The 19,568-nt window shown below is 41.6% G+C and overlaps 1 protein-coding gene across 2 annotated transcripts in view; it reads left to right on the top strand.

Annotated features, from left to right (window-relative positions):
* Positions 1–2,114: 2,114 nt before the first annotated feature.
* Positions 2,115–19,568, top strand: part of DERL1 (derlin 1) — a 29,333-nt gene continuing 11,879 nt past the window's right edge. The window contains exons 1-3 of one of the 2 annotated variants that reach the window (XM_023224566.2): positions 2,115–2,569; positions 13,891–14,002; positions 18,834–18,898. In XM_023224566.2, coding sequence (XP_023080334.1) covers positions 2,417–2,569; positions 13,891–14,002; positions 18,834–18,898 — 330 coding nt within the window. In that variant the 5' untranslated portion in view covers positions 2,115–2,416. The remainder of the gene's footprint in view (positions 2,570–13,890; positions 14,003–18,833; positions 18,899–19,568) is intronic. The other variant, XM_023224576.2, reaches the window with a different exon arrangement.

The following is a 19,568-nucleotide window of genomic DNA, read 5'->3' as shown; positions in this document are numbered from 1 at the left end:
CTTCCTTCCTTCCTTCCTTCCTTCCTTCCTTCCTTCCTTCCTTCCTTTCTTCCTTTCTTTCACGGAATCTTGCTCTGTTGCTCAGGCTGGAGTGCAGTGGCAAGATCTCGGCTCACTGCAGCTTCTGCCTGCCAGGTTACAGCGATTCTCCTGCTTCAGCCTCCTGGGTAGCTGGGATTACAGGTGCACGCCACCACGCCTGGCTAAGTTTTGTATTTTTAGTAGAGACGAGGTTTTTACCACGTTGACCAGTCTGGTCTCGAACTCCTGACCTCAGGTGATCTGCCAGCCTCAGCTTCCCAAAGTGCGTGCTGGGATTACAGGAGTGAGCCGCCACACTCGGTCTTTTTTTTTTTTTTTTTTTTTTTTTTTTTTGTGAGACGGAGTCTCGTACTGTCTCCTGGGTTGAAGTGCAATGGCACGATCTTGGCTCACTGCAACCTCCGCCTCCTGGGTTCACAGGATTCTCCTGCCTCAGCCTCCTGAGTAGCTGGGATTACAGGCGCACACCACCACACCCAGCTAATTTTTTGTATTTTTAGTAGAGACATGGTTTCACTATGTTGGCCAGACTGGTCTTGAACTCCTGACTTCGTGATCTGCCCGCCTCGGCCTCCCAAAGTGTTGGGATTACAGGCATGAGCCACCGTGCCCAGTCCTTTGTTCTTAATACTATACGTTAGAGATTATTCCACTTTGGGGTATACAAAGTTATTTTATTTTAATAAAGATTATCTAGCATTGGATTATATGGATAAACAAGTTTAATCAATTTCTTCTTGGCAGATATTCAGGTGCTTCCAATCTTTTGCTATTTCTTTTCTTTTTTTTTTTTGAGATGGAGTCTCGCTCTGTTGCCCAGGCTGGAGTGCAGTGACCAGATCTCAGCTCACTGCAAGCTCCGCCTCCCGGGTTCACACCATTCTCCTGCCACAGCCTCTCGAGTAGCTGGGACTACAGGCACCTGCCACCTCGCCCGGCTAGTTTTTTGTATTTTTTAGTAGAGACGGGGTTTCACCGTGTTAGCCAGGATGGTCTCGATCTCCTGACCTCGTGATCCGCCCGTCTCGGCCTCCCAAAGTGCTGGGATTACAGGCTTGAGCCACCACGTCCGGCCTATCTTTTGCTATTTAAAAAAATGCAGCACCTCCTCAGGCAATGCAGAGTTAAAAATACTTAAAAATGCAGCAATGACTATCCTTTTACATTAAAAAATATGTTGGAGTCTATCGAAAGCTTAAATTCCTAGAAGTGCATTTAAATATTGCCAAATTGCTTGCTGTAGAGGCTGTACCAATCAATGTACATTGTCATCAATAATTCATGGAATGCCTACATCTCCACATTTTTTTTTTCCACCTTACCTCTCCATATTCTTTCGTAGCATTTAGCCCAGTATCATTCACCTGTAAGTTTTTAAAAGATGGCTTGTATTGATGGCAGCAACCCAAGAACTTCCTTACAAGTTAAGTGATAAATTCTAAAGCAAACTATCTGGGAAGATAGATGCTGGGATTACAAGCCTGAGCCACTGCGCCCGGCCAGTATCTTTTCTTAAAGGTTCCTTTTTATACAAGATGAATTAGACAAGATGGATCGTTTTGGCTTTTAGTTTTTCCAACTAAGTTAGAGCGGCTGTTTTCTGTGCATGGAAAATTCTTTCCCCAGATCTTTGCCTGGCTGGCCCAGTTCATACCTAAAGTAGCCATCTGTCCTCACACTGCCGCACCCCAACCCTGTCACTCTACCTCATGATCTCATTTCATTTTCCTATTTTTCCAATCACTCTCTGAGATTATCTTACTTCATTATCTATTTGTTTATAAATTATCCCAATGAAGATGCAGGATCAGGAGAGAGGGTACCACGACAGCGCTGACAGCCGCAGCTGCCCGGTGTCTAGAACTGTGCCCGACGAACACTTGTGGAATGAGTGAGTAGACGAGGAACTAGACACTTCGTTTGCCTTCGTCCCCTTTAAATACCCTCCAAGTGGATCCAGCCGTATTAAAACTCTGAGAAATAGGTGAATGGCATTTGGCCTCGCCATTGGCTGGAACGTTTGTCGTTGCTCCTGGCAACCACTGTTTTCCCACCAGTCGTGTCGTCGCCCTACCTGGCTCCGCCCCTCAGACCGCCGAGCCTCGGCCGGGCGGTAAAAATCGGCCCTTGCCCTTTAAGCGGCGGGACTTCTGGTCACGTCGTCCACGGCCGCCGGAAGGGGAAGTTTCGCCTCAGAAGGCTGTCTCGCTGGTCCGAATTCGGTGGCGCCACGTCCTCCCATCTCCGCCTTCTGCATCGCGGCTTCGGCGGCTTCCACCTCGATACCTAACAGTCGCTGAGCCGGCCGCGTCGTGAGGGGGTCGGCACGGGGAGTCGGGCGGTCGTGTGCATCTTGGCTACCTGTGGGTCGAAGATGTCGGACCTCGGAGACTGGTTCAGGAGCATCCCGGCGATCACGCGCTATTGGTTCGCCGCCACCGTCGCGGTGCCCTTGGTCGGCAAACTCGGCCTAATCAGCCCGGCATACCTCTTCCTCTGGCCCGAAGCCTTCCTTTATCGGTTTCAGGTACTTACCAGAGACGGGGGGCGTGGAGACTACAGGCCCCAGGAGGATCCGCGGTGGCGGAGCGTAGGCAGGCATGTTGCGGACGAGCGGTGCCTGCTGGGATTTGTAGTGCATGCGGGGCCGGCGGTTTAGGGCGGGGTCCTTTGGGCCGGGGGAGGCTTTGGGAGCCGGGTCCTAGATAGCTGGAGTTGTGGGCTTGGCCTGGTGGGGAGGGGTTGACTTAACTAGTTTAATGAGATTGTGCTTCCCGCTCTTCGCACTCATGAAGGGAGCAGTGAGATTAGTCGTTGGCAGTTGTTAATCTGTTGGACGCTGGCAATTAGGTCCGCCTGGAGCACTGCCCTCTGACCTCCCTCCGGTCACCCACGTGGGTGGCCTGTAGGTGTCAACTTCACCAATTTCTAGCTGAGTTCCTTTCACGTTAATGGAGTTTTTTTGTTTTGTTTTGTTTTTCCTATAGGAGTGATTTAAAGTCAGAGATACAAAGAACGAGTGTATTTTTCTGCATTTCCCTCTAGCCCTAATTCAGTATCCCCCACGTAGTAAGAGAATGTACGAAGGAATGGGCAAAGAGTAAATTTGTCCAGAAATGGAAGGCCTTGTTATTTTCTTAAGCATGAAGGAAACGGTCCAGAGTAACATTTATGTCAAGAGAGTGCTAGTTTTCAGAAGGTTATCTGTATTCACCAATTTCTGATTTAAAACTTTAATCAGCGGCAGGTCAGATAGCAAGATCTGGCATTAATTTCAGCCCTTTGCTTGGCCTGTGGATAATGTTTTCTTGTCTTTCTCTCTCTTCACTGGGTATTATTTCTTGGTTTCCTTTGCTGGTTCCTTATCTTCCAGACTTTTAAATGTTAGGATGTGCCTTAGGAATCAGTTATAGGACCTTCTCTATAGACTCTCCCTAGCTTTAGATGGTCTCATTCATTCAGCCTCAGGGCTTTATGTTCTTTCTGTAAACTGGAGATTCTGAAATGTCAACATAAATATCTTCAGTCCAGATCTGTCTCCCGATTTCCAGATTTGTGCATCCAACAGTTACTTGAAATCACGACTTGGATGACTAAGAGTCATCTTCATCCTAACGTGTCCAAAACTGAATCCCCTTTCCCCTTTTGCCTTAGAAGAGAATAGCAACTCCATTATTAGAGGAGCTGAAGTGAATTGTCAGAGTCATCTTTTATTTTTCTTGTTTTTCTCACACCCGGCAATCTGTCAGTAAATCCTGTTCACTATTTGAGACATATATCCAGAATACAATCCCTTGTCATTCTCTATTGCAAACCATTATCACTGCAATCTGGTTCCTTTCCGTCTTTTCTCTAGACAGCTAGAGTGATCCTTTTAAAACCTAAATCAAGTGCTGTCATTCCTCTGTCCAGAATCCTACCATGTCTTCTTAATGAGTAAAATCCAAGTTCTTTCAGCGGCCTGCAAGGCCCCTGCTGCCTCTCTGACCTCATCTCCTACTGCTCTTCAAAGTGTACCTTAGGCTCCACAATGAGATCCTTGCTGTTACTTCAGTGCTTATCTGGGTCTCTCCTTAGGGCCTTTGCACATGTTGTTGCTCTGCCTGAGGAAGATAACCGTGGCTCACTTGTTTACCTTCTATCATTCTTCGGGTCTCTGCCCAAATGCCCTCTTATTGACAAGGCCTTCTCTGGTGGCCCTATATAAAATAGCCCCTCCTTCACTCCACTCCTTTATCCTTCATTTTTCTTTTTTTTTTTTTTTGGAGACGGAGTCTCGCTCTGTTGCCCAGGCTGGAGTGTATATGGTGCAATCTTGGTTCACTGCAACCTCTGCCTCCTGGGTTCAAGTGGTTCTTCTGTCTCAGCTTCCCAAGTAGCTGGAATTACAGATGCACACCACCATGCCCAGCTTATTTTTGTATTTTAGTAGAGACAGGGTTTCGCCATGTTGGCCAGGCTGGTCTTGAACTCCTGACCTCAGGTGATCCACCCGCCTCAGCCTCCCAAAATGCTGGGATTAGAGGCGTGAGCCACCGCGCCCGGCCTTATCCTTCATTTTTCTTGCTGCATATTACCCTTTGGTATTTGTCTGCTTCCCCTCAGAGAATAAGGCTCCATGAGAGCCGGATCTTTGCCTTGTTCACCACTGTCCTTGTTACCTAGAATAGTGCCTGGCACATAGTAGGTGCTTGTATATTAACTGAGTTGTTGGAAGTAATTGTTCACTTGCTGGGTGTGGGCACAGGGGTACAATAGTAAATAGGACTGAAGGTTTCAGATCCTGTGAAGACATAGAGGCACGTGATTTAAGGGGTGTAATATTTGATGGGGTGTAATATTTGATAGGGTGTTCCACCCCGAAAGGCCTCAGAGAAGACATTTGAAGAAATTGGAATACTGAGGAACCAGCCAGCTTTGAGTGGATCTGGCTCTGGAGACAACCAACCAATTCTGTGATTCAGCCTGGTGCTTATATTTGCCAAGTTTTTGCTTACATAACACATTTAACCTGATGACAGCAACCTTAGGAGACTGACTTAAGAGTGTATTGGGGAAGAGAGACATTTCAACATAGCAGGGAGGAGAATGAACTTGGACTATAGGCTGAGCGTAGAAGTTCTATATCCATCTCTAGTAATTCTAGATCCTTTCACTAGTAAGTGAAAGACTCAGAGGTAGGAGCTGGGAACAGGAAGAAGACTGGGTTGCCAGCTGGCACAGGGTCAGCTGTAGGATGAGGATTGGTAGATGAAGGCAGGGAGATAGCCAGAGCTGGGTGCAGTAAAGCTAAGATGGAAAGGTGGATGAAAGCTAGATCATAGTTGAGCCTTGTATGTCATGTTAAGAGGTTTGAACTTTATTTTGAGGGCACTACGAAGTCTTTGGAACCTTGTGAACAAAGGACTGACAGATTGTCCCCACTACTCTGTGGAGTGGACTTTGTGTATGTATGGAGGGGGTTGAAGGAGGAAGCGCTAGGTGATGAGATCAGAGAGATGAATCCAGTTAGGAGGCCAGAGTGATGGTGGTTTGAAACAGTGTGGCTGTGAAGATAGAGAAAAGGGCATAGACTTGGCAGAGGGGACAAGATGACAGCTGAACGGATATGAAGAGTGAATGGCTGAAGCGAGCAGGACTGAAAGATACTTGTGTTTTCACAGGAGCAGCTGAGTGGATGGCAGAGCCCTTGACTGAGATGGGGAAGGGTCAGGGATGCCTAGGTTGGGAATGGGGGCTGGTATGGATGAAGAGTTGGGTTTTGGCCATGCTAAGTCTTGAGATGCTTTTTAGGCATCCATGTGGAGAGTCCCAGGGAGCAGTTGGAAATAAAAGTATGATTCTGGAGTGCAGCCGGAATTGCATACTGTTCTGGGTTTATTACTTCAGTAAATATTTGTTGGCTGAGTTAATGTTGTGCACTTTGTTCCTTGTGGCTTGTTGGGTAATGTGTGGTCATGGGGAGCAGTGGTGGCATATTAATGTGTGAGAAGGACCTGGTCAAAACCGGCTCGTTGTCCCTGTTTGCAAAATCCTCACTTGTGTGGTGATAGTGACTACATGACGTAAATAAGCATGTTGTAAAGAAGTAATGTAAATAAGCCTCTCAAACAGTCTGCGGATGTATAATGTTAAACATGGTGAACTGATTAGAAAAAGTCATTGTTCTTGTCACATCTTCCACGATTTCATCTTCCCTGTATTATTTCTTCTCAGCTTGTTATCCCCAGGCTGGGAGAAGCTACCAGCAGGAGGCAGAACAGTGGACTGCCCAGGTGTGGAAAGACCAACAGCTGTACCTTGTCTTTTCTTCCTGTTACTCTGATTCTTGCCTATTTTGGACACATGTAACTTTCAGACCCACCTGGAGGAACTCATTTGCAAATGAAGCAGTCAAGGAAAAACTGCATTTGAGAGGCTGCTGTGCACGGACAGTGTGAGGTGTGTTTTAGCAGAATTCTGCTAGAAAGCTCCTCTTTTCCTTAGAAGCTGAATCTTTCACAGCTTACAGAAATAGGGGAGTGATTGATTTAGAATTGTGTGCTCATGTTGGAAGTAACAAGTTATTTTTCCTCCTAAGCTATCGATTCCTGTGTGTAGCTTGTTGGTTTGAAACTCTGAGGTTTATAACATTATTTCTTTAGATTGGATAGGTTGAAACAGGTGTGTGTCAAGACTCATTATACTGTTGTCTACGATTTCTCCCTGAGTCCCTCAGATTTACATTCATCAATCAAATAGTTCACAATAATGAAATGTCTTCATATTAATCCTTGATTAACTACACAAGAGGTGGCAATTCCTGCTGCCTTTGTGTTTTCTAAGGTTATGTCTCCCAGGGCTGCCTGCATGGTGGTATTTCATTTCTTTGGACAAAATAACATCACCCTGTTACAATTTCCCTGAGGTTACGTCATTGAACTCCGACAGTCATCCTGAGATAAGTGTTACCCCCATTTTGTAGACAGCTTCAGTTTCAGTTTCTGTTTTGTTGAGTCAGAGATAGTTCTAAGCTGTCTTGTTTAACTCCTTTACATAATATCTGTGAAAAAAATAAGTATGTAGCAAAACATTTTTAAAGGTGATTTCTTCCAAATCAATCATAGCAAATTATTTTTCCTTTTCTATTAGAGTAGAAAGACTGTTAGATTTCAAGTAGTTGAATCATGGTCTCAAAGCCTGAGTCAGCCCTCTAATAGTTGTGTATCCTTAGGCAAGTTATTTATCCTGTCTGAGCCTCAATTTCTTTAGGATCTGAGGATAATATAATAGCATATTAACTTTGTTCTAAGACTCCATTGATTATATGATGCACCATCAATTTAATGCAACTTTTTTGGGGGACGGGGAGTAGAAATTACATTAAACCAGTGTATTGATTGTAAGACACTCTAATTTCAGAAACACAAGAACGAGTACCTTCAAACTGAGGAAATATGTTATCTACTTCTTGCCTATAGTATGTAGAACAGAAAAATGTTTGAAATAGCCTGATAAATAGGCTATTCAAAAATAGTTGCCTCCTTTGTAGTTAATATGGGGAAAAAAAAGTTGCCAATTTTTATTTATCAGCCAATACTTTGTGCCTTATTTCCTTCTCTCCTGGACAGTAAGATTCTAATTTTAATTAGTAATTGAAATGTAACTGCTAGATGATTATTCTGCTTTGTCTCCTTAAAAGCATCCTAACTTGAAGTGGGAAGATGTGAACTCTTGATTTCTCTAATTTGTTTCCAGGGATAAGAAATGGTACCAACCAATTCTGTGACTCAGCCTGGTGCTTATATTTGCCAAGCTTTTACTTACATGCCACATTTAACCTGATGACAGCAACCTTAGGAGACTGATTTAAGAGTGGATTGGGGAAGAGAGACATTTCAACTTAGCAGGGAGGAGTATGAACTTGGGCTATAGGCTGAGCGTAGAAGTTCTATATCCATCAAGGTTTGGCTATAGAACTCTAGTGGCAAGTGTTTTGGTACGTATAGTTGAAAATCTTTCCTTAGTAGTCCTGTCCACATTGAACAGTTCAGCTGTGGTCTATAATAACGTTGCCCATTAGATTGTGGCTTTTTAAAAAACTTTTTATTGAGTTATAATATATAAGCAGGAGAGTGTATGTATAATAAGTTTATAGCTTGAGTTTTTAAAAATTCAAAACGTGCATAGCCAGCATTCAGATCAAGAAACAGAATCCCTAAAACCTTCCTCCTCCTTCCTTCTGGTCACTGTCCTCTCCAAGGGTAACTGTGCTCTTGATTTTTAATACCATGTATTGTTTTTGCCAGTCTTTATGCTTTCTATAGATGGAATCATGAAGTATGTTCTCTTTTGTGTCTAGCTGCTTTTATCAACATTGTGTTTGAGAGTCACCCATGTTGTTGCATGTGGTTATAGATTGCTCTTTATGGGACCATACCACAATCTATTTACTCATTCAGCTATTAATGGACCTTTTGGGCAGTTTCCAGTTTGGCTATTATGAATGGTGCTGCTGTGAACATACTAGTACATGTCTTGGTGAACATATGTATTTCTGGGTGAGCATAAATAGTCGTTACTGTTGCCTATATATCTAGGAGTAGATTTGATGGCTTCTAATTGCTCTTTTTAAAGATTAAGTGCGTTTCATTTGTTTAAATGAGTGGAAGGGGCCTTTTCATGCCTACTCATCGTGTCCCCCCACCCAGCAAAAAAGGCTACAGTTTGCTAAACCAGCATTTGCCACACAGGTGCTCATCATCTTTCTTGCTTGGTGGCTGATACATACTTAAGTCCAAATCAAGTGATCCTTATTATTTTAGACAAATCTTCACTTTTCATACTTAAAAAAAAAAAAACAACAAAACACTCTAGACTCTGGATGGCAGATTATTTCAGTAGCAGATTGTTTAGAAGATTTTAGTTAAAGGATGGCTGCAGCCTACACTCTCAAGTTGTTGGACTAATAACTGAGGAACAATGTCTTACGTCTTCTTGAAGAGTGTATATAGCAGTGAGCACATGGGCTACATGTCCTTGTTAAGTGAGAAACGCTGGGTGGATTACCAGAACTCTAATTAGGGCCCAGCTTTCCTCCTGAAAAAAACTGGGATCATTATGGGCCTAGTCTTGGGGTTGCTGTGGACTTAAAATGAGATACTCCCCAATGAGTCCTCTCAGTAAGTGTGAGGCAGGCAGTCCTCTGTCTGCAAGTTATGGCTCTTTGTGCTGCAGCTGGCTGCCTCTTAGGCTCTCCAGGGTTGAAAATGGGCCTCTTTACTCCTGGCGCTGAACATAAAGCCAATTCCTTCTCCTTACTGTTTACATATCTGGTAGAGGAAAAAATGGGATTTAGTTGGATACTTACAATGGGGATTTCCAAAATATGTTACACTGTATCCTTCTAAAGAGATAAGCTGTTTTCTGGTATTTTCAGATTATAATTTCAAAGTAAAACAAAAATAATATTAAGTCTTTTAGATCAATGAAAGCAAGTATAACTCAAGGGTAGGCTTAATGAACAGGGAAAAGAAGTGAGATATTTTGACAGACACTGGTTTCCAAAGAACAGGTGCGCACAGTGACTAAAAATAGTCTTGTGTCATCAGCATTAGAGAAAATGTAGTCAGACAAAAACGAGGTTTCTTTTCCACAACCAGGCCTTGAGTAACTTATAGGAATATGGGGGTAGTTGAAATATGAATTTATAAAAACCGGTTAGCAGGTGTTTCCGAAAAGATTGTGATAATACAATTAATACACCCACACATATTAATTCTTTTTACAAAGCATCTTTTTAATTCACTGTCTTAATTCCAACCTTTTACAAACCCTGTAAGATAAGGAAGGCAGAAGTCATAGGATAATGTCATTGGGTAGATGATGAAGCCAATTTGACATCCATACGTTTCCAAGGTTCCAGGGCTACTTAGGAGGTTTCGCTTCTGGTCTTTACTCCCAGTGCTTTTCTTAAGCACAGAGAATGAATTAGTAGGTTTATTCTGAGTCCATTTCAGGATTATACAAGTGTCTTAGTAGTGAACACTTACACTAATTATAATTGTACCTCATAATACTGATGCCATTTGTGAGAGGGATTGTAAGAATAGGGGCTTAGTATCACAAACTCTGGAGTCAGACTGTCTGGGATAAAATTCTAGCTTCACCACTTACTGGCTGATACTTAACCTTTTCTCATCCTGTTTCCTCATCTATGAAATCCATCTCCTGAATCAGTGCATGTAAATAAGCAGGGTAGCATACTAATTTAGTGATTTATTTAAAAAAACCATTAACTATGGAAATTGAAGCTCAGAAGTGGTGACTTGTAAGCAAAAACAAAACCCAGGCCTTCTCAAATCATCTCCAGTTCTCTTTCCACCAAACTATCCTGTTTCTGTGATAAAGTTGTGAATAAATCAAAACAAATGTTAACCTATTTTCTTTTTCTGGTTTAATACAAGTTTCTTGGAAAGTCACTTTTTTGTTATGCACATCGTGCTTCCCTCTGCAAGGTATTAAGCTCTGAGGGTTACATTCCCATACTTGGAGAATGGAACTGGCCAGTCTGTATGTGGCCAGTCCCCGTGACTGATGTCCTCCATTCCAGCCACACTCGAATCGTTAGCAGTACCCATTCAGTTATTGTGCTCTTGCACTTCTTGGGGCCTTTGTAACAAGTCCACATGTCCCCTCCTTTCTGCCAACTCTTTCTTCTTTTGACAGCCTTCCCTACTACTCTGAGGAATTCAGGGGGCGTGTCTTTTGTGCTTGGTATATGCTAGTGTGCAATGAGACATATAGCTCTCACACCAAAAGCCAGCATTTCACTGCCATTTCCAAAAGTTTAGGAAGGCCATCTACTTCAATCACTATTTAACATTGTTCTGGTGGGGGTGCCAGCCAGTGAATTAAACAAGAATGAAATAAGATACAAAAGTTTATTTACAGCTAGGGTTGTATGCTTAGAAAGCCCAAGAAGCTCAATTTTCTTTTTTGTTGAGACAGCCTCCCGAGTAGCTGGGATTACAGGCATGCGCCACCACGCCCGGCTAATTTTGTATTTTTAGGAGAGACGAGGTTTCTCCATGTTGGTCAGGCTGGTCTTGAACTCCCAGCCTCAGGTGATCTGCCTGCCTTGGCCTCCCAAAGTGCTGGGATTACAGGCATGAGCCACTGCACCCGGCCGAAGCTCAGTTTTCAACATTGTAGGCACTAAGATACTCAGCTTTTGTGGTTAGGTATAAAAAGATAGAAAGAGATAGCTCTATAGACAACTCTAAAAGCTATGAAAAACTTTTTGGCTGGGAATTATATCCATATCACATGGATATAATGAAATAATGGTTCTAATTCATTTAGAAAAATAAAATATTGAGACTAACCAAGAAAATTGTGACAATTGTCGAAGAAAAAACAGGCGAGGGGGATATCATTTAGCTATTTAACTTTACCAGGTATTAAAATATATTATAAAAGTAATAGAAATTAGGCTAGGCACAGTGGCTCATGCCTATAATCCCAGCACTTTGGTAGGCTGAGGTGGGAGGATCATTTGAGGCTGGCAGTTTGAGACCAGCTTGGACAACATAGGGAGAGCCCGTCTCCAAAAAAAAAAAAAAAAATTAAACAGGTGTGATGGTACATGCCTGTAGTCCTAGCCATTTGAGAGGCTGAGTGGAGAATTGCTTGAACCCAGAAATTTGAGGTTACAGTGAGCTGTGGTCACGACACTGCACTCCAGCCTGAGCAACAGACTGAGACCTTGTCTCAAAAAAAAGAAAAAAAGAAAAAAAAGAAATTAAAATAACTTGATATTGGCATAGGAATCAATTCCAAACAGAATGGTGTTAAAATAGACCTTAATATAAAAGAGGCTAGAGTATAAATGTTCAATGAAAGTAGTTTTTCAAATAATTGGAAAAAATGTGAGTTACTCTGTAAATGGGATTGGGAAAATGGGGCGACCATTTAGAAAAACAGTTGGATCTCTTCCTCATTCCTTGGATGCACCTTGAAAGTGCTAAAATAAAACCGTGAACACTTACATTCTTGGAGCGAAAAGACTTTCTAAACATGACACATCATGGACACATTTGCCTACATTTAATTAAATCTTTGTATGCCAAAATATGGCAAAAATACCATGAAAGTCGAATGACTGATCAGAAAATGCTTGCAGTGATGAGAAAGAGAAATTTCATAATGTCTGAAGAAATGCAGCCAGGTGCGATGGCTCATGCCTGTAATCCCAGCACTTTGGGAGGCCAGGGCAGGTGGATCGCTTGAGCTCAGGAGTTTGAGACGAGCCTGGGTGACATCATGAGACCCTGTATCTACAAAAAATACAAAAATTAGCCAGGTGTGGTGGTGCGTGCTAGTAGTCCCAGCTACTCGGGAGGCTGAGGTGGGAGAATCACTTGAGTCCGGGAGGTGGAGGTTGTGGTGAGCTAAGATCATGCCACTGCATGCCAGCCTGGGCATCAGAGCAAGATCCTATCTGGAGGGAAAAAAAAAAAAGGAAATGTAAATCCAGAAGAACAGATGAATAAAGGAAATGTTCAGGTTTTTAAAACATGAAAAGGCGCTTGACTTCTCATAATGCAAATAAAAATTAGTTTTCAGATTGGTGAATATATAATACATGAAATGGTGAGAGTATGGAGAGAAGACAGGCAGTCATCTACTTTTTAGGAGGAAGTATAAATCGAGCAGACATTTTTGTAGGCATTTGGCGGTATCTGCCAAAATAAATGCCTATGTCTGTTGCTCTAGCAGATTTATTGACAGGAACTTATTCTGTATATGCACATATAAAGAGGATTTACAGGAATATTCATTGTGGCATTGTAACAGTTTAAACAAAACTTTAGATATTCACATACAAGGAATACTGTGAAGCCAATTAAAATATTTTGTTGGGAACGAACCAAGGTATAAAACAGTGCCATATAGAGTAGAATAAAGAAGAAGGAGTAATAGTAGCATGTGTTTCTTAGAGGAAATACAAGACACTGATCAGCTGTTGTTGGAACTGGGAGACTGGAAGTTGAGAATGAGGCTTACTTGTTACTTTATTATTTAATTTAATTTAATTTAATTTATTTTTTTTGAGATGGAGCGATTCTCCTGCCTCAGCCTCCCAAGTAACTGAGATTACAGGCGCCTGCCACCACACCTGGCTAATTTTTATATTTTTAGTAGGGACGTAGTTTCACCATGTTGGCCAGGCTGGTCTTGAACTTTTGATCTCAGGTGATCTGCCCGCCTCGTCTTTCTAAAATGCTGGGATTACAGGGCCTGAGACACTGAACTTGGCCTACTTATTACTTTAGACCGTTCTTATGTTTTGTTTTTTCAGGGAAATGTTTTTAAAGAAAAAGTGCCCCATTGCCTATTTAGTGCATTGGTTTGAATAAAAAATTGTTGTTTTACTTCTGCCTTTGAATATGGCATTTTTAGATAAGGTTTGTCATTCTAGAATATTCTTTCCCTAAATAGAGGCATTACTGTACTGTTGGAAATTAAGCCTTTGTAATTCATTTTTTGATGTAGGCTTACTTGTATGCCTGATCTCAGTAAAGACTGAGCATGTACTCGTGTAGTATTGATTTTGTTTCAACTTGTTTAGAAATATTTGTTGCATATTTTATGATGTCGTTTTATTCCGTTGATTTGCAGATTGATATGATTGTAACTGGTGTGAACACTTTTCTTCAGCTATTTTCTTGAATTGTGTTGGTAGTATCACTTTCATACCTCTCATTGAGGAGGATGCTTTGCAGGGGTTAATTTTGTTTAGTTAAAAGGGAAAAAAATAACCAGGCTTACAGAAACTAATAGCTGTGTTTATTTTGATCTGGACAGATTTGGAGGCCAATCACTGCCACCTTTTATTTCCCTGTGGGTCCAGGAACTGGATTTCTTTATTTGGTCAATTTGTATTTCTTATATCAGTATTCTACACGACTTGAAACAGGTATGTTACCCATAGTTGTTTTAAGTATTGTTTCTTTCTCATTTACTAATCCATGTGTTTTCTTTGGAGGAATTTGGAGGGCAGTTAGCGTTACAAAAAGAAACTGCGTATGGATAGTAAATGCTCAGTGACTGTGCTGCGACTGCACCAGGCACTTAGCTTATTCAATTTTTAATCCTCACAACATCCTGAAGTATAAGTAGCAGTGTTACCATTTTATAGATGCAAAAAGTAGCAGATCAGAAGTTGACATGTCTTGTCCATCTCCTTAGTGGCTAAGCTGTATACCTCTCATTTATTTTGACAGTCTCACTCATTTCTTTTGCAGCAATCTTTGTCCTTCAGTGCAGAATTGGGCTGGAGTATATATGTCTCCTAGATTGGGGTTGAAAAACACTAATTTATGTAATTAAAAGCCTAGATTTATTCTCCAATTGAAAAACTCAACTCTAAAGTACAGTATATAGCCAAGATTTAATGATATATGACAGTTTATCAGGTATGAATACCAATGTAATATTTAATTTAATTAATTAATTTATTTTTTGAGGCAGTCTTGCTCTGTTGCCTAGGCTGGAGTGCAGTGGTGCCATCTCAGTTCACTGTAGCCTCTGCCTCTCGGGATCAAGCAATTCTCGTGCCTCAGCCTCCTGAGTAGCTGAGATTATAGGCACCTGCCACCATACCCGGCTAATTTTTTTTTTTTAGTAGAGACGGGGTTTCACCCTGTTGGCCAGGCTGATCTCAAACTCCTGACCTCAAGTGATCCGCCTGCCTCAGCCTCCCAAAGTGCTGGGATTACAGGTGTGAGCCACCGTGCCCGGCCTCCCAAAGTGCTGGGATTACAGGTGTGAGCCACCGCGCCCAGCCAACCTACGTAATATTATGGATAAGTTCGAAAAATCTTACTGAATTGTCATTTATTTCCTACGATAGCTTATATGCTTTTCTGAGTTGCTTACACTAAAGAAACAATGCATCAATACGCTGTGTTACAATATGGATATAATTTTGTTAAATTTAAATGATTTTGAAAAGGCTGACTGACTTCAGAGACTTTTTAAACTTGCTCGCTGTTACCTCAGGGTAGAGAACTCTGAACCACCCTTAAATGTAAGTCAGTGTTCATATGGTTGAGAATTGTGAATCAGCCTCATCACTGCAGGGAAATAGTGGGATGGGTATTTGATGTCAAGTAACATTTTTCCTTAAATTGGCATTTGCTACTAGGTTCTTTTTCAAAATAAAGAAATTGTATTAATACAAAGTATAAGGTCATAGACTATTATATTACTATTGGGAGGAACCTAGTTTATTTCCTGAGTTTTACCAAAAGATGAATAGGAGATGCAAGGAAGTGAAGTAACTTGGCAGAAGTGAAACTGACAACCAGTCCTCTCACCACCATATCAGGGGTTTGATCTTTAAATTTACCAGAATATGTGATTTTTATTCTCCTTTGTTCTGATTGGAGCCATTATGATACTGAGTGTTTAGCAGTCTACCTTTCTGGTATAACTTAATTGAGGATTAATTTGTTAGAGTAATTTTTGTTTGTTTGTTTGTTTTGAGACAGGGTCTTATTCTGTCACCCAGGCTGGAGTATAGTGGCACGGTCATGGCTCCCTGCAGCCTTGAGTGCCTGGGTTCAAGTGATCCTCCCACCTTAGTCTCCCTAGTAGCTACAAGTATGGGTGTTAAACTGCCACACCTGGCTGACTTTTGTATTTTTGTAGAGATGGGGTTTCACTGTGTTGCCCAGCCTGGTCTTGAACTCCTGGGCCCGAGAGATCTGCCCACCTTGGCCTCCCAAAGTGCTAGGATTACAGGTGTGAGCCACTGTGTCCAGCTGGAGTAATTTTTTTATATTGATAGTAAATGTTATCTCAGTAGTAAAATAGATTAAGTGTGGATGATCTATGATCAGTTATTTAAAATTTTCTTCTGGAAAATTTTCAAACATATGAAAAAGTAGAGGGAAAAGTCAATGAACCTTTTTTCTTTTTGTTGAGACCAAATTCGCATAACATAAAATTCATCATTTTAACCATTTTAAGGTGTACAATTCAGTGATCTTTAGTATATTCACAATGTTATGCAGCTGTCACCACAATCTATTTCCAGAACATTGTCATCACTTCCTAAAAAAGCCAAAGCAGTCACAGTTTACCCTCCTCTTCCTCCTCCCAGCCTCTGACAACCACTAAACTACTTTCTGTGTCTATGGATTCACCTATTCAGGACATTTCATATGTCCTCTGGTGACTGACTTCTTTCACTTATCACAATGTTTTTAAGGTTCATCTCTGTTGTAGTGTGTGTCAATACGAACCCTGCTTAACCATCTAATGGTCATCACCTCTGATAGTTACCTCATAGCCAATCTTGTTTTATTTATATCTATGACTGTCCTCCACCCCTGATTTTTTGAAGCAGTTTTGCCAGACATTTCATTGGTAAATATTTCAGAATTTAACTCAGAACTATAAGGACTTAAAAAATAATTCTAATGCAATTTTTAAACCTAAACTGCAATAATTCCATGGCCACTCTTTTTTTTTGGTTTTTGTTTTTTTTTTTTTGAGATACAGTTTTACTCTGTCACCCAGGCTGGAGTGCAGTGGCATGATCTCAGCTGACTGCAACCTCTGCCTCCTGGGTTCAAGCGATTCTCGTGCCTCAGGCTCCTGAGTAGCTGGGACTCCAGGTACGTGCCACCACGCCCAGCTAATTTTTGTATTTTTAGTAGACAGGGTTTCACCATGTTGGCCAGGCTGGTCTCAAACTCCTGACCTCAAGTGATTCGCCCACCTCAGCCTCCCAAAGTGCTGGGATTATAGGTGTGAGCCACTGTACCTGACCAAAACCACTGATCTTATTGACTCTTTAGGTTTGCCTGTTCTGGACATTTCTTAAAATCATACAGTATTTTGTTGCCTTTTGTGACTTACGTCTTTTACACAGCATAATGTTTTCAAGATTCTTCCATATAGCATGTGTCAGTACTTCATTTCATTATATCGCCAATTAAGATTCCATCGTATGGATATACCTCATTTCGTTTATTCAGGCATCAGTTGATAGACATTTGACTTGGTTTCATTTTTTGGCCATTGTGTATAATAGCTGCTATGAACGTGTAGAGGGGAACTTTTGAGATCATTCTATTTAACGCTCTTATTTCATAGATAAGAAAACAGTGATCTGGAGTGGTGGTGACATGTCCCAAAAGTCACAAAGCTCTTTGAGTTAATGCAGTTAGGACTGGAACCCAGGTTCACTGATCCCCAGTTTTCTCTCAGCCACACAGCTTTAAGTTAACATCTTGACAAAATGTTTGCCACCTGCATATTTTCCCGCCTCACTAAATTGTTAGGTATATAGCAGAGTTGACTTATTTATGAGGTTTCTGATTTGAACTGGAAGACTGTAATTTGAAACCAGTTAATTTGTAAATTCTGAGTTGCAAGCGTGTCAGATAATATAGTACTGTAATTTATATGATTACAATATTTTAAGTACTCAGTCTAAAGACTCCTTAGGAATCAGACAGCCAAAGCCACATCAAAAGAAGCACAGCTATTATTAAAATTCAGAAATTGTGTTAGAATTTCAGCTCTGATTCATCATTGTGATCCTCTAGCATTAGGCCTGCTTAACACTGTGGCTGAAGTGTGCTTTGAGGTATCAAGGGAGAAATAAAGGAGAGTAGATGACACTTTTGCTGGAAACCTATTTTGTTTTAGATATATCTTTCTGCCGTACTGACACTTGCTGGGTTTCTTTTTTTAAATTGTCTATAGCTATATCACGTAGCTGTGAGGGGTGTGGAGTGGGGAGGGAAAGGAACTTTCAAGCTAGAGTGATCTTACAGTCATTTCTGTTTTCTGTGTTTTTTTTTTTTGCTTCTCTTAAAGTCTTCTGACTGAAGGCATTAGGAATCATGCTTATAAGAGAGGCCGTTGTTGATTATTCTGCCCAGTAAGGCATATGGCGCAGTGACAGCAGCACTGTGCTAGTAATTTGATGTCACTCTGCTTCTAACAAGCGCTGTGGCTTTGGTCATGTGACTTTAACTCCGCATCTGTAAGAAGCAGGTCATAGGTCTTTCCATTCTCCCTTCCAGATGCAGTATGAGGACTGAGTCAGAGGCTGTGGAAAGGTGGGGATGCTTGATTCCCTCTTTTCCCCACATTGTGTTCCCCTGGTAGAATGTAAGTCTCTGGAAGACAGAGACTTTCTTTTTCAGTATCTAAGGCCAGTGTGGTACAGGTGGTTGTGTGTGTGTGTTTGTGTTTCTAATCGTAATGGTAAGTACCTCCCAGCATAGCCATGCTGGAGGAGACACAACAGGAGACAAAACAGCCATGGTTCCTCCTCCGACAGAGCTTACAGTCTAGTGGAGGAGGACAGGGATCAAGCATGTCATCGTGAATGCGGCCTTCAGGTCACGGTGAGAGCCAAGAAGGAAAGGCTGACAGGCTGGGAAGGAGCTTGGGGGGCCTCACTGGTCTTTGGGATGCAGGGCTCAGTAGCTGTGGAATTGACTGTACTTTCTCTGCGTCTGTTTTAGCCTGTGGTAGTCAGAGCATGTCACTTACTGGAATTCAGTTAGGAGAGCATAGATTAACCTTACTCAGATAACTTTGATTCAGGGCTTTATTGGGGACGTTGTTTAGATATTTTAAAAGATTCACTTTTCTAGAGATGAGTGGTTTTTAAAATGTTCTCATTTTGGCTTTTTCTATAACTTTTTGAAGTGTTTCTCTATGTAGATGTTACTTTGTTCTGAAATTCTGAACCATGACATTTGGCTTGTTTTTGTTTCCAGGAGCTTTTGATGGGAGGCCAGCAGACTATTTATTCATGCTCCTCTTTAACTGGATTTGCATCGTGGTATCCTTCAGTCTGTGATTTTGGGCCAGAAATAAAACCAGTTTTTTCCAGGTTTGGGGAAATAGACCATATTATATAAACATTTCAAATTACAATATTTGCATCTTGGTTGACTACAGTTAATAAGAATAATTAAAGTTTTTTTTTTTTTTTTTAAAAGCTGTAGTAAATCATATAGCCCTTGAGTTATGCATTGTCTTACCATTTATGGGATTTTTTTCCCACCTTTGGTTGAGTAGTTTTATGACTGTTCCCTCTTCTTGTTCCCAGTTCTTTGTGTTCTCATGTGTGACAGCTTGTTGACTAAGGCACAAAGAGAGTCCGTGCCATGAAACAGCTTTTGAAATCTGTGGTCCTTATCAGAAAATTAATTTACAACCAGCATCCTTTTCTGACTTCATTGTTGTCCTTCTCTGGGGTCCTACATAGTAATTCAGTCCCTCTATAAAGTACCCAGCTCTGGGAAGGGACACAGTACGTTTCTCTGCTTTGTATCAATAGCAGTTGTCAGCCGCCCTCCAACTGCAGGACTCGTACAGATGGTGAGAGCAGCAGCAGCTCTTGATGTCTCAGGTCCTGTGCAAAATTGGTGAGCTCAAAATTGCCTTTGGGCTCAGCTTCCATTTAAACTTGGCCAAGGACCAGAAAATGTGGTACTGTGGATGCCCTT

This window comes from Piliocolobus tephrosceles, chromosome 7, assembly GCF_002776525.5.
Source record: "Piliocolobus tephrosceles isolate RC106 chromosome 7, ASM277652v3, whole genome shotgun sequence".
Lineage (NCBI taxonomy): Eukaryota > Metazoa > Chordata > Mammalia > Primates > Cercopithecidae > Piliocolobus > Piliocolobus tephrosceles.
This window is presented reverse-complemented; position numbering and strand designations above follow the sequence as displayed.